This window comes from Rhodamnia argentea, chromosome 5 (genome assembly GCF_020921035.1).
Source record: "Rhodamnia argentea isolate NSW1041297 chromosome 5, ASM2092103v1, whole genome shotgun sequence".
In the NCBI taxonomy this organism is placed as follows: Eukaryota; Viridiplantae; Streptophyta; class Magnoliopsida; order Myrtales; family Myrtaceae; genus Rhodamnia; species Rhodamnia argentea.
Window position 1 is genome coordinate 27712585 of NC_063154.1, and position 14040 is coordinate 27726624.

The following is a 14040-nucleotide window of genomic DNA, read 5'->3' on the forward strand; positions in this document are numbered from 1 at the left end:
ATATTCATCTTTGCAATACAAATGATGACATTCTTTTCGTCCAATGGAAAATCAATGATAGGTTCACGAGAAACTCAAAGTCCGGACCGCGTCAAATCACGCTGCTATGCACTCTTCAGTCAAGAGGTAGGTGATCAAATATACTTGAGACAAAGCATAACCAAAATAAAAACTAACTAAATTGCTTACAAAGTGTACTTTGATTAAAATAATTGAAAAGAGAATGAGTAGCATATACTTTGATTAAAATAATTGAAAAAAGAATAAGTGTTGAGAATTTTCAACAAATATGAGTTGCAAATTTCCTACTTTTAATTTCTCTAGAAATGGTACCTGCCCAGATGTATATATACACACATTGAAAGCAATTGAAAAAACAATTGAGAGGAAAGCAAGTGGTAAGGTTCAAGAGTTCGGAGAAGCTTTACTCTCTCTTAATTTATTACATGTGCACTTACAATTCGTGCGATTGTCTTCATTTGCACTTAGGAGATCTCACTCTTTTTTTTCCTGATCGAAGGAAGCTCCACTCTCTTAATTGTACCAGCAAAAGGAAATCACTCATTTTAGTTGAGGGTCCCACAAGGTAGTGTGTCTGAGTAGTGGTGTTCCATGAAAAGGGTAGTTACGCTTTACACAAAAATAAAAATAAAAATAAAATAAAATAAAATAAAATAAAGCTTTCCATTGTAAACAGGGACAATTGGTGTTTTTTTTTTAACCCTAAATGTTTTGGTCTCAGACACGCAAGCTGCAAATTTATACTCTTAAAGAAAATTTAAAGGGAATTAGGCATATTTAGTTCTTTCAAAGTGTGGAATGATGCAAATAAGATTTGTATGTTTGACCCTATCAATCCCTTTTCCACTTGCTTTCTCTTAGCCTCACTTGTAGGCATTCGGTAGTGGATAAAATCACACATTTTCTTTCTAATTGCTAATATTCTTCCTCAGGCTATCCTCGGCTACATTTTTCTTTTACCACGTCAATTCAGTGACTTCTAAGTTCGAATGTTAATTAATGATTACCCTTTTGAGGTGGTACTTTGATTAAAATAATTTAAAAGAGAATGAATAGCATATAAGAATAAGTGTTGAGAGTTTCCAACAAGTATGAGTTTCAAATTTTTTACTTTTAATTTCTCTAGAAATTGTTTCCATAAAGACGGTTGAACATCTCTAATGGTACCTGCACACATATATATACACATTGAAAGCAATTGAGAAAACAATCAAGAGGAAAGCGAGCAGTAAGGTTCAAGAGCTCGAAGAAAGCTTTACTCTCTCTTAATTTACTTCATTTGCACTTACAAGATGCGCACTTGACTTCATTTGCACTTAGGAGATCTCACCTTTTTTTTTTCCTGATCGAAGGAAGCTTTACTCTCTTTTAATTGCACTAGCAAAAGGAAATCACTCATTTTAGTATGGTGATTTTCTTAGTACGTTTTTTAATTTATTTTATTCTTTTTTTTCTTTTTGTGCAACTCAATAATTCCCCTCACCCCTTGGTAGTCATTTATATTTACATCTCGGAAATTCATGAATTCGAGATTTAACTAAATCACCAATTTCATGAATGAATTCCGGAGGTTGCCTTTCCAAGTTTGGAGACATTAGAAGTCAATGGCTTGGACAACGTTGGGTTTATGTTTTCCCCGTCCATGGTTAAATCTCTCGCACAATTGAGAAATCTAAATGTAAGTTATTGTGAGAAGATGGAGGCGATCATTACGGAAGAAGAAGGATTCGGAGTGGAAATATCAGAAAATCTGTCATTCCCAATGTTAACCGATTTATCCTTAGAAAATTTGAGAAGTCTTACGTGTTTCTCTAACAGTAAGTGTAAGATTGATTTATTCTTTCATCATTGTAGATCTTCTTGTAGATATATTCATCTTTGCAATACAAATTATGACATTCTTTTCGTCCAATGGAAAATCAATGACGAGTTCACGAGAAACTCAAAGTCCGGACCGTGTCAAATCACGCCGCTCCGCACTCTTCGGTCAAGAGGTTGGTGATCAAATATACCCGAGGCAAAGCATAACCAAAATAAAAACTAATTAAATTGCTTACAAAGTGTACTTTGATTAAAATAATTGAAAAGAGAATGAGTAGCACGTACTTTTCTTAAAATAATTGAAAAAAGAATAAGTGTTGAGAATTTCCAACGAGTATGAGTTGCAAATTTCTTACTTTTAATTTCTCTAGAAATGGTACCTGCACATATATATGTACACACATTGAAAGCAATTGAAAAAACAAATGAGAGGAAAGCGAGTAGTAAGGTTCAAGAGTTCGGAGGAAGCTTTATTCTCTCTTAATTTACTACATTTGCACTTACAATTCGCACGCTTGACTTCATTTGCACTTAGGAGATCTCACTTTTTTTTTCCTGATCGAAGGGAGCTTCACTCTCTCTTAATTGCACCAGCAAAAGGAAATCACTCATTTTAGTTGAGGGTCCCACAAGGTAGTGTGTCTGAGTAGTGGGTGCTGACTGTTCTCCTTCCCGGTTGTGGCTCGCTTTCAAAGATAGACTTCAGAATACTTTAGAAAACTTATTGTTGTTCTATGAAATGCTCTGGGAAATTAGAAATGGTATTGATACAGAGATTTTTTCTCCTTTTATTTACAACTTAATGACTCCCCTCGCCCTTGGCACTCATGTATATTTACATATTGGCAGTTCATGAATCCGAGATTCAACTAAATCACTAATTCCATGAACAAATTTCTCAGGTGGCCTTTCCAAGTTTGAAGACATTAAAAATCGATCGCTTGGACAATCTTGGGTTTATGTTTTCCCATTCCATGGTTAAATCTCTTGCACAACTGAGAGAGCTAAGGGTAAGCAATTGCAAGAAGATGGAGGCGATTATTATGGGGGAAGAAGGATTGGGAGTGGAAATATCAGAAATTTTGGCATTCCCGATGTTAATTGATTTACGCTTAGAATGCCCGAAAAGTCTGACGTGCTTCTCTCGCGAAAAATGTAAGATTTTATCTTTTGTTTTCAACATCGAAGATCTTCGCGTAGATGGATTCATCTCCGGAATACAAATGTTGACGACATTGTTTTCATCCAATGAAAAACCGATGACAGGTTCACAAGAAGGTCGGAGTCAAGACCTCATCCAATCATGCTCCAGTGTCCTCTTCAATCGAGAGGTACGTGATTATCGTTACATCAACTAAATATACCGAAGCTAAAACATAGCCAAAATTAGCACTAACTAAATTTACATACAATCATTGGACCAAAAAAAAAAAAATTTACATACAATCTTTACTTTGGTTAAATGTTTGATTAAATACGCATCGCAATTATTTGCAATGAACAACCTACTCGTTGGGTAGTGCATGCCACACAAGTACACTATACATCAGAATGGATCTCTGCATTCAAGAGTTTTGAGATCACACAAATAGAGCGATCCCTTGACAATATACGGAAGCCAAAAAAAAGCGAACTATGTTAGGTAGGCGGAAATTGCTCGATCAAAAATTCATCTCGTGTCAAGTGATTAAAAAAATAAATACCGCTCGAACCATATAGTGTTAATTAAAGTAGGATTACATATATTTTGACAAGTGGAAAGCACCAGCCCTTTCATGTGTATGTTCAACCATTAGGAGCTTCCTTACTAGCCTTCACAAAGTGGCCTTTCACTCACTTCCTGGTATCAGCTTTGATCTTCCTCGACTCATATCGTATGTACTCATAGATGTAGTTGGATGTACTTTTGGCACCATTACAAACACAAAATTTGTTTTTAATATCATGTTAAGTTGGTTATTGATAGTGATTTATTAACATTAAAAAGAAGTTGGTAAACTAAGGACAAACAATTACGTAGTTAAGGAAAGCATGCGGCCATTTTGTCTAGCAAAACTTGATGGTGGGGCCCAAGACTCGTGCAATATAAGTTGAGGGCCCCACAAGATAGTGTCTGACCACGACTGTTCTCCTTCCCAGTTGTGGGTTGCCTTCAAAGATAATTTGTACGCGTACAACATGGATAGAGATATTTTATATGGGCTTTTGGCATTCGATATTCTGTTTAAATTGGTGGGGCCCAATACTCCCGCAACATGATCGTTTCCTCGTTTGTAAAGAGTCGTGGAAATATAAATTGTGGGCCCCCACATGCTATTATGTTTGAGTACTACTTTATCTTCTTTTAATGCTTTGAGCTTCCATGAAAAGAGAGAGCTTGCTTTCAATGATAATGGAACTAGTACTTCTCATAGTCATTACACACTGGAAACTAGAAACAACGGTAGTATGGTGACTTTCTTAGTCCCTTTTTTAATTTATTTTATTTTTTTTTTTTTTTTTGTGCTACTCAATAATTCCCCTCACCTGTGCTTACATCTTGGAACTTCATTAATTCGAGATTTAACTAAATCGCCAATTTCATGTACGAATTCCGTAGGTTGCCTTTCCAAGTTTGGAGACATTAGAAGTCAAACGGCTTGGAAAACCTTGGGTTTATATTTTCCCCATCGCGACTTAAGCATATGAAATGGCAATTTTTTTTTTTGGGTCTGCCGTATGAAATGGCAATTGAGATGCAATAGATCTTAACATTCATAATATGAATAATTAATTATTTTATATATTTAACCTTTATCATCTCGAAATCTGACTTAGAGAAGTGTCACAAGCACTATGTAATAGAAAATATTTTGAATACAAAATTGATAAATTAGATCATGACAACAACAATTAATGGTAGAAATTGAGAGATTATTTATAGCATATTAAATTCCAGACTAGCAGGCGGAGACGTAGTAAACTGTTTAACTAGCTTTAATAATGACATTTAATAGGAGATCCACTAGGTATAATCTCAACGCCAACTTTAAAGAAGATGACAAATCATTCAAGTTAAAAAAGGGGAGCAAAGGCAGGTGGAAAATGCTTTATTATTATTTTTTATCAATGAAAATGACGTTACACTATTATCGATAAATGTTATGGCCCTATATGCTATTTTACAGGACCAGTCCCGTTATCCAACATCGGCCATTGGATTTAAAACAAAACAAATTCCACTTGTTAAGTTGGTCATTAATATTAATTTACTAACATTAAACTGAATTGGTAAACTAATGATAAACAATTGCCCAATTAAGAAGAAAAGCTCACGGCTATAGTTTATACAGGAAAAAATTGCAGTGGAGTGGAGCATTTTAGTTGAGTAGACAAGATTGCCCTTTTATAATTACATGATTATCACCGAAGTTGATGGTGGGGCTTTGCATTTTTTTTTCTTTTTTCATCGTAATCTCGTCGGCGTTGACGATACTCCAATGAACGAACCACAAAGAAGTGAAATTTGTTGTATGGATGGAAGTGATGGGTAATGGCGCGGCAGACTAAGGATTTTCTTATAGTAATGAACGTTTGGAAAAGACTGGTTATTCTTTGCAAAAAAAAATTAAAAATGAAAACAGAAAACAAAGCTTTCCACATGATTATGGTTCCAGCGGAAGTGGAAGAACATTTCACTGGAAAATGAAAAAGATTAATTTACGGGCCGGTCCATTCTGACTAAACTAAAAGCAATATAAGTCATTCACCTGAAATGTCACTAGGCTGTGAAAATGGGCCGTCCCACAAGATTAATACGTTGGCTCTCCTAGATAATTTTAATCTTCTATAATGAGTTCAGAAAATCTTCAACCATTTGACTCAAGTGTGTGTATGATATGTTGTCGGTATCAAACTATTGGACTTTCTAGGACTGATAAAAGAATAATGAATTTTAAAGGGAAAACTAAATCGAATTAAGTGTAGTTCTTTCAAGTGTGGAATGATGCAAGTAAGACTCGTTCGTTTGACCCTTGTAATTCTTTTTTAAATTGCTTTTAGAGTGATATAATGTTGATTTTAAGCATTCGGTAGTAGATAAAATCGCGCCTTTTACTGTATTGCACCTTTTCTTTCTAATTGCTAATATTCTCCCTCAAGCTATCCTCAGCTGCATTGTTCTTTTACCACATCAATTCAGTGACTTCTATGTTCTAAGGTTAATTAATAATTACCCTTTTGAGGCGGTACTTTGATTAAAATAATTGAAAAGAGAATGAGTAGCATATAAAAATAAGTGTTGAGAGTTTCCAAAAAGTATTGAGTTGCAAATTTCTTACTTTTAATTTCTCTAGAAATTGTTTCCATAAATATGGTTGAACATCTCTAATTGTACCTGCACACATATATATACACATTGAAGGCAATTGAAAAAACACCAGAGAGGAAAGCGACCAGTAACATTCAAGAGTTTGAAGGAAGCTTTACTCTCTCTTAATTTACTTCATTTGCACTTACAAGATCTCACTTTTTTTTCCCAATCAAAGGAAGCTTTACTCTCTCTTAATTGCATCTGCAAAAGGAAATCACTCATTTTAGTTTTTACATGAATTGCAAGACCATTCTTATGAAACTGTTGTTAAATAAATAAGATATATTTTGCAGATCAGCCATTTTAGTTGAGTCACTCGACTCGTCCAGCACCGATAAAAGGTCAATGAATTGTAAAGGGAAAAGTCAATCGATTTAAGTATACTGAGTTATTTCAAATGTGGAATGATGCAAGTAAGATTTGTTCTTTTAACCCAAGTAATTTTTTTTTAATTGCTTTCTCTTAGACTAATGCAATTATATGATTGTTATATGAGCATATCCGGATTACAATTTTGATCACTGTCAACAGAATCTGATCGGAATAGAATTCCTACTTTTTTATTTGTCTCCAATAATTCAAATAGCCTTCCCTTCTCGTCCTAGAGTCATCCACATCAATATGGAGATGTTTTGCTAACTTTTTTTTTTTATTTTTTTTCCTTTTGTGCAACTTTAAGACAACACCAATTTCGTGAATCTGTAATTTACATCTTGACACTCATCTGTATTTACGTCTTGGAAGTTCATGAATTCGTAATTTAACCGAATCACCAATTTCGTGAACAAATATCGGCAGGTTGCTTTGCCTAACTTGGAGACATTATATGTCACTGGCATGGATAGCATCGAGATGATATGGGACAATCAAGTTGTTGTGGAATCTTTCCCCAAGCTAAAATCGCTTTCTGTGGATGGATGCAACAAGCTTGTGACCGTTGTTCCTCCTTTCCTTCTAGGACAGCTCAAGAGCCCGGAAAGTTTAGAGGCAAAAGCATGTGGTTCGCTTGAAGTCGTTTTCGAACTTCAGCCACTAATTCCTCTAGATGGGCATCCCATTGCTCTTCCGTTAAGAGAGCCGACAATATCGGGATTACCAAAGCTAAAGTGCGTGTGGGATAAAGAAGTTCACCGTCAAGTTCAATTCCAACGTCTACGTTCTGTTAGCGTTTTCGAATGCAATGGCCTCACCTCTCTATTTCCAGCGTTGATATTTAGAGATCTAACCCAACTTGAAGAGTTGGAGATCCGTGAATGTGGCATTGCGTAACTCATCGAGAAGGAAGAAGGAGTACCGGTTCCCGTGTTTGATTTCCCAAAGTTGACCTCCCTCCAACTTGAGCATCTCGACGAGTTGACGTGCCTCTACGATAGAGCACATACTTCCCATTGGCCGGCGTTAAAGACCTTGAGGGTAGATGGCTGTAACAAAGTAGAGATACTTGCTTCCCAATTTGAGAATGAGATACCACGTCATAAACAGACTCTCTTCTTGATAGAAAAGGTACGACCCAAGATTATTTGTTTAGCTTCCATGGTGAATATTTGAAGTGATTGTTAACGTCAAAGCCAAGAATCTCATAAAAGTAGCTCTAAAATCGAGGATGTAAAGCGGACGACTCTCTTTGAATCCATAGACATATTACAACATTGAAACATCATATGTTCTTCAAGTGTTGACCAAACATTCTTGTCCATGTCTGACGTACCAAATGCATACTCATTGAACCCTTAAAAAAAAAAAGGCCAATTCCGATGATTTAGCTAAACACATGGCATGTGGTGTGATCTTACCATGGCACGAAGTGTTGTCTAATTTGAACCCTATACAGATATTGATATTATGGTAAAAACGGAAAGATGGGACATTGCCATTAATATTAACAACTGAAATTCATGCAATTGTGGCTGTTAATGATGCAAATGTTATTTTCACAATGGATATATCTATAGAAAGATGAATGTAAGGAGTTACTTATGTTTAAATATGGATACAGGTCAAATATAAAATATCAGCGACAATGTTTGTTTCATTAGGGCACATATCTTTCCGTTGAGTCACAAGAGATTAGATATTCTTTTTTTTTTAAGATTCAATATTCTAAAATGCATGATATGCAGGACGTATACCATAATACATGAATACTTTTTTAACTAAGCTGACTTTAGGTTCTGATTTGACTATTTTTTTTCGGGGTGCATTCCCTAGTCTCCAAGAGTTGATTATTCACGACTAAAGTCATAATACCCGAGTACTCTTTTAAATTAGCTGGCTTTAACTTCTGATTTGATTTTTCTCTCAGCCTGCATTCCCCAATCTCCAAGAGGTCAAATTGGATTTATGCGAACGGATGGAGATATGGCATGGGGATTGTCATGATGAGGAATTCTTCTACAAGCTTAGTGTTCTTGAGCTTCGTCATCTCTCCAGGGAATCTGCAACATCCACAAGTCGTTTTATTGAGAGTTTAACCAACTTGGAAGAGCTAGTCGTACGTGAATCTTATCTAGAAGAGCCAAGCAGCAATGTGGAAGCCATGGAAGGCCCTAGTCAAGAGCAAAAAGTAATATTACCCTTTGCAAGACAAATTAAACATTTGAAGACTGTAAATGTGTCAGATTGTGATGGGTTATCAAGTATGTTTACGCCGACAATAGTTGAAAATTTGGTGGCTCTCACAAAATTGAGGATAAGTAATTGCAGGATATTGACAGAAGTTATTAGTGACAAGGGAAGTAAGGAGGGGCACAAAGTGGCTTTCCATCATTTGAAATGTATGGAGCTTGATGGGTTGATAGAGTTGAAATGTTTCAGCTCAGGTGGATGCGCTTTAATATGCCCTCTGCTGGAAGATGTCATTGTGAATGGATGTCCCAACATGAAGTTCTTCTCCGAGGGGCCAATAGAGGCACCAAAGCTGCATAGAGTAAAAGTAGATATGACGGAACGGTATGGATCAACACAGTACCAGTATTTTTGGAAGGAAAACCTCAACATGACCATCCAAAATATGTTTGAAGAAGTGGTATGCATCGGCTACTAAATTTTGTGCAATTGGTTGTTTTTTATCACCGATAAAGCAAATGCTTTTGGCTAACTAGAATTTTACGTTTAATGATGCATTTTCTAACAGGCTACGATTGCTAAGGCTAAGTTTGTGCGGCTGTTTGAGTTGCCTGAGCTCGTTGGAAAGTGGCACAACGAACATAATCCCGTCAATTCATCTTGGCAATTACAAACCCTAGTGGTGGATAAGTGTCCATCATTTATTAATGCCATGCCATTCAAATTGATGCTTGTTTTGGAGAAAATGACTAGCTTGCAAGTGCGCGATTGCAAGTCTTTGGAAGAAATCTTCGATCTTGAAGGGCTTGAGCGGGTGGAAAGCACTCGGGTGCTACCTCACTTAGAGGATTTGCACTTGATCAATCTACCAAAGTTGAGGCAATTATGGAATAAAGATCTTCAAGGAACGATGCGCTTCAATTCTCTATCTTCTTCGACTCTTTATAAATGCAGCAACTTGAGACATGCTTTCACTCCATCGATGGCTTGGTGCCTTGCCAATATATATCATATGGAAATAAGGGAGTGTGATCGGATGGAAGGAGTGATCGAAGAGGAAGAAGGGCGGGGAAGCGTAGTGGAGAAGATTACGTTCCCCAATCTCTGGATGATTAAGCTAAAATGGTTGCCCAATTTGACTAGTTTCCTATCGGGAAAGAATCATGCACTGGATTGTCCCAACTTGAAAGACTTGACCATTGCCCACTGCCCCAAAATGAGAAGTTTGACATGGCAGTCTTCATTGGATATTGACCATAACACGCCTTCACTTTTCACTCCACGGGTTAGTCTTCTTTTTCTGAATCCAAAGCTTTTGTTTTTCAGATAAATCATCTAGTCAAATGAATGCACGCGTCACATAAAACAATTTTTGTTCCAGAGCAATGTAGCATCCGATTCTGGTTTTTTGTTTGGGCAAAAAAAAAAAAATCCTCCGAACACGGCATCAATCAAGGATAAGAAATTGGTTTCCTCTTACACCCACTTTTTGCTAGTGGTTGGATCCGAATCTTCTCAATGCAGAACTAGTAAATTGACCCAATTTGCTTTTTCTAAGATCATAACATAGGTCATTTATTCAAGTCGTTATGTTGCCCATGCCTATTTTGAATTAATTTTCTTTCAGTACAAAAATTTCCATAAATAAAAAAGATGAAACTTGAAGAAATAATCTATGTAACGAGAAGATGCATTGAATAGTATTGGACTCAAGTTGCAAATCAATTATAGTGGTACTATATTAGATTATAAAAAAATGTTTGAGAAAATGGAATAATTATGATAATAATGACGATGATAATAATAATAATTAAACAGAGAAGGAAAAAGAGCAGTTGGAATTCAGATGGCGCAAAGTCTTTTTTGTCAACTCTTGCGTTGGGCGGTTGGACCAAAAGCTCTGTCTCCCATTTCTTTGACCCTCGTCTTTGTTTCTCCTTGTTCTTTTTTTTTTCCAGCTTTCTTTCTCGGATTTCGTGGGGTTCATTGCGTGATTAGCGGGGGAGACTTCACCTTTTTTTACGATTGTAGGAGGGGAAAATTCAAAAGAAGCACACCTAGCAAATTTCGAAATTCCCCCGGCCCTAGAGAGTAAAAATGGCACGTGAGACGCACGTGGTCGCTGGATGGCAAAGATTTAAGACAAGTACTATTTTGAAATCAACAATTTCAGGGTTTTTTTTTTAATAAAAAAAAACAAGTACCATTTTGAAAGTTCGTTTGCGAGGGGTTTGAAGTTTTCCCATAGAGGTTGGCTTTGTTGTTATGCGGGTCATGAATTTTAACAAGCATATTGATCTCAGCCATTGATCTATATAAAAAAGTATGTGTGTGTTTATATATATAAAATCATCTTCCAAGTCCATGCTATAACAAGCAAATAAACATCATAGTACAGAGTACTTTTACCTCCGTACACATATGATACTAACATAATGTAACCGATTCGCTTTTGCTAATAATTTCTGGATTTTTCTAAATCTAGTAGAGATGAAAATGGGAAGTTAATTTTTTTGAACTGCACCCATCAGCGGGGCATTGGAGCCAACATTAGGAAGAGAGAAGAAGAATATGTATACAAATCTCGACCGAATTGAAGCACGTGTGTCAAACCTGCTTTGAACCATGCTTCAAGTTCATTCATTCCTTGAAAGCAAATAAATCTAAGAAATTCTCAACTCATGAAAAGATTAGCGCAACCAACTTTGATATTGATGAGTGTGAACAAATCTGACAAACTGCATGTTAATATTCATCATTGCAGCTTTCCAACAATTAAAGGGATGCTTAATGTACTAGTGATTATCTGAATGCATTTATCATAGCTGAAATGAAAGCATCAATTAGCCCCTCCCTATTTATGTCACTAGCAAGCTCTTGCATTCTCATGATTTGTGGGAGCTAGGGAACTTTGGAAATTTCTTCTTCGAGATCACAACTCAATATGATCACACTCATTGTATCATTTTTCCCAATATGGCAGGTACAATTTCTTGGGCTTGTGTGTATGGTTCTCTCTCACATGGACAATTTAAGCAAAATATGGCCCGACAATCCTCAAGAAACTCTCACTTTTGACTCTCTACTGGAAGTGAAGGTCAAAAATTGCAAGAGCCTGGAAAATCTATTTCCGTATTGGGTGGCTACAAGTCTAACCCAACTTGGGAAGCTTCGAGTGGAATCTTGTAGGATCGAGGAAATAGTCGCTAATGGAGACGACACTCCACCCTCCAATATTGCTCAAGTTCTTTTTCCGAAACTAACCTCTTTGGTGTTACATGATATGCCACGACTCAAGACCTCCTGCCCTAACTTGCCCACTTTGAATTGGCAATTCTTGAAGGAGTTGTGAGTGACCCACTGTGATAAACTGAACATGTTGTCTTTTGTGGCATCCTTGAGCAAGTGGACTCAGAGAGATGATCAACAAGACCTTTCAAACCAAGAAGCACACTCTTCGTTTGAGAGGGTATGATTTCATCTGCTTTTCCTCAATTTCTACTTAGTTCTTTAAAGTACCCACTAATCTCATGTCCTCTACGTAATCACGTCACGTTATGATACTACAAAAAATATGATCTGTCTTGCCAATTAGTTTGTCGACAACATAAGATATTTTTAGTATCTCAAGTATACTTTTCATTTGTGGAAACACATACGATATTCCATTACGTAGAACTACAAAAATAATAACAGATTTTTGCTGACTACACAATATGTTCGTAATCTAATCTTATCTAATGGTGCTCCTTGGGGAAGTCAATGAGGATTTCACACGAGATCCTCTCCATTGTTGACACATCTTCCATCGTACTTTTATGCTCTATTTTTTTATTTCTACAAACTCTAAGAAAAATAAACTCAAACGATTTTTTTAACTTAATTCTTTAATTCACCCATTATATTTCATGTCGCTACATAATCACGTAAGAATATAATACTATGGAGATCACGAAACCCCCTACCAATGAGTTTGCAAATGAGCACACTATCCAGTTTGTGGAACCCATATTTTTCTTAGAAACATTATGAGTGCACCTCATTACAATATTTAAGATGATAAATTTATTACCAAGATAAGATATTCCTAATAAAAGATGAATTTGGTGAGCTAGAGGGCACTTGAATTTAGATTCGCTCTACCATTGTTACCTCTATTTGAGACCTAACTTGTATGCAAGGCTCTTGAGATTTAATGAATCGTAGGAAGATGACCACCTTTCACGTGAATCAAATGAAATAGGTTTAGCTTTTACCGCACTAGTCATTTATTGATGAACCTCTTCTTGAATTTATTTCTCATGTTGCATTGGCAATTTGACAGGACTTTCCCAACTTAAAGAGACTTTTATTAGTCCCTAAAGACATTCAAATGATACAGAATGGGAAATATCCCGATGACATCTTTGGCAAGCCTAAAGCACTAACATTGGCATGCTTCCATGAGGAAAAGTCCGCCTTTCCTCCCGGTTTCCTCTTAGAGAGATTTCGAATATGGAAAGCCTTGAGATCTTCCGTAGCTCCTTTGAAGATATATTCCCTGATGGAGGGATTGTTGACGAGGGAAAAAATCCGGTGCTTGAAAGTTTAAGAAAACTTAAGTTGAGCAAGCTACACAAGCTAAAGCGTGTGTGGAGAGAAGACTGTTTAGTGTCCAAAATTCTTCGGAGCATCGAAACACTTGAGGTGTGGGATTGTCCCGATTTGACGATACTATTTCCAGCCGTGACATCCTTCCAGAATTTGACGAAGTTGGTGGTGAAGAATTCCTCTGGATTGGTACATCTAGGAACAGCTTCAACGATAGCAAGTTTGGTGCATCTTGATGAGATGACTATAATAGGATGTGAAAGAATGAAAGAAGTAGTGGCAAAAGATGAAAATGAAGAAAGACAAGTGATTTCTTTTGGGAAGCTATTCTATTTGACACTCCATAATATGCCAAGCTTAGAATGCTTCTCCTCCACCACAAGTTGCATCTTGAGGTTTCCATCCTTGTGGAGGATTAAAGTGGAAGAGTGCCCCAAAATGAAGATCTTTTCTAAGGGTACGCTAAGCACGCCAATGCTAGGTTGGGGGACACTGTTTGGATACCAGTGGAAAAACGACTGGGAGGGGATGGGTGATCTGAATAGAGCCATAAAAAAGTTGTCGGCATAAACAAATATACATGGGCAATAAAAAATGAGGTAAAGTAGATCCAATTGAAATTGATGTCTTTCACAATTTTCATTTTCCCTTTTTCCCTTTCCCCCCGAGAGGAAGAAGAAAAGTCGAATGGT

General features: G+C 36.6%; 4 protein-coding genes across 4 annotated transcripts in view; all 4 read left to right on the forward strand.

Annotated features, from left to right (window-relative positions):
• LOC115755168 overlaps positions 1 to 14040 on the forward strand; it is a 463587-nt gene that overhangs the window by 89645 nt on the left and 359902 nt on the right. The window lies entirely within an intron of this gene.
• Positions 1 to 14040, forward strand: part of LOC115755147 — a 237035-nt gene that overhangs the window by 83846 nt on the left and 139149 nt on the right. The gene's annotated exons all lie outside the window — the stretch shown is intronic.
• On the forward strand, positions 7 to 7468 carry LOC115726481. The gene is made up of 2 exons (XM_048279315.1): positions 7 to 126; positions 6992 to 7468. Exons 1-2 carry the CDS (start codon positions 22 to 24, stop codon positions 7460 to 7462), a joined length of 576 nt encoding a protein of 191 aa, XP_048135272.1. The 5' UTR covers positions 7 to 21; the 3' UTR covers positions 7463 to 7468.
• LOC115731259 (disease resistance protein RPS2-like) overlaps positions 8544 to 14040 on the forward strand; it is a 253309-nt gene continuing 247812 nt past the window's right edge. The window contains exons 1-3 of the mRNA XM_048279740.1: positions 8544 to 9218; positions 9327 to 10043; positions 11742 to 12227. Of these exons, the coding sequence (XP_048135697.1) occupies positions 8544 to 9218; positions 9327 to 10043; positions 11742 to 12110 (1761 nt within the window). The 3' untranslated portion in view covers positions 12111 to 12227. The remainder of the gene's footprint in view (positions 9219 to 9326; positions 10044 to 11741; positions 12228 to 14040) is intronic.

Bases quoted from the DNA above. Each gene is read 5' to 3' on its own strand.
- LOC115726481 (XM_048279315.1), top strand. From the start codon at position 22: ATGATGACATTCTTTTCGTCCAATGGAAAATCAATGATAGGTTCACGA. The intron at 127-6,991 runs GTAGGTGATCAA...AAATATCGGCAG, and splicing joins ATGCACTCTTCAGTCAAGAG to GTTGCTTTGCCTAACTTGGA.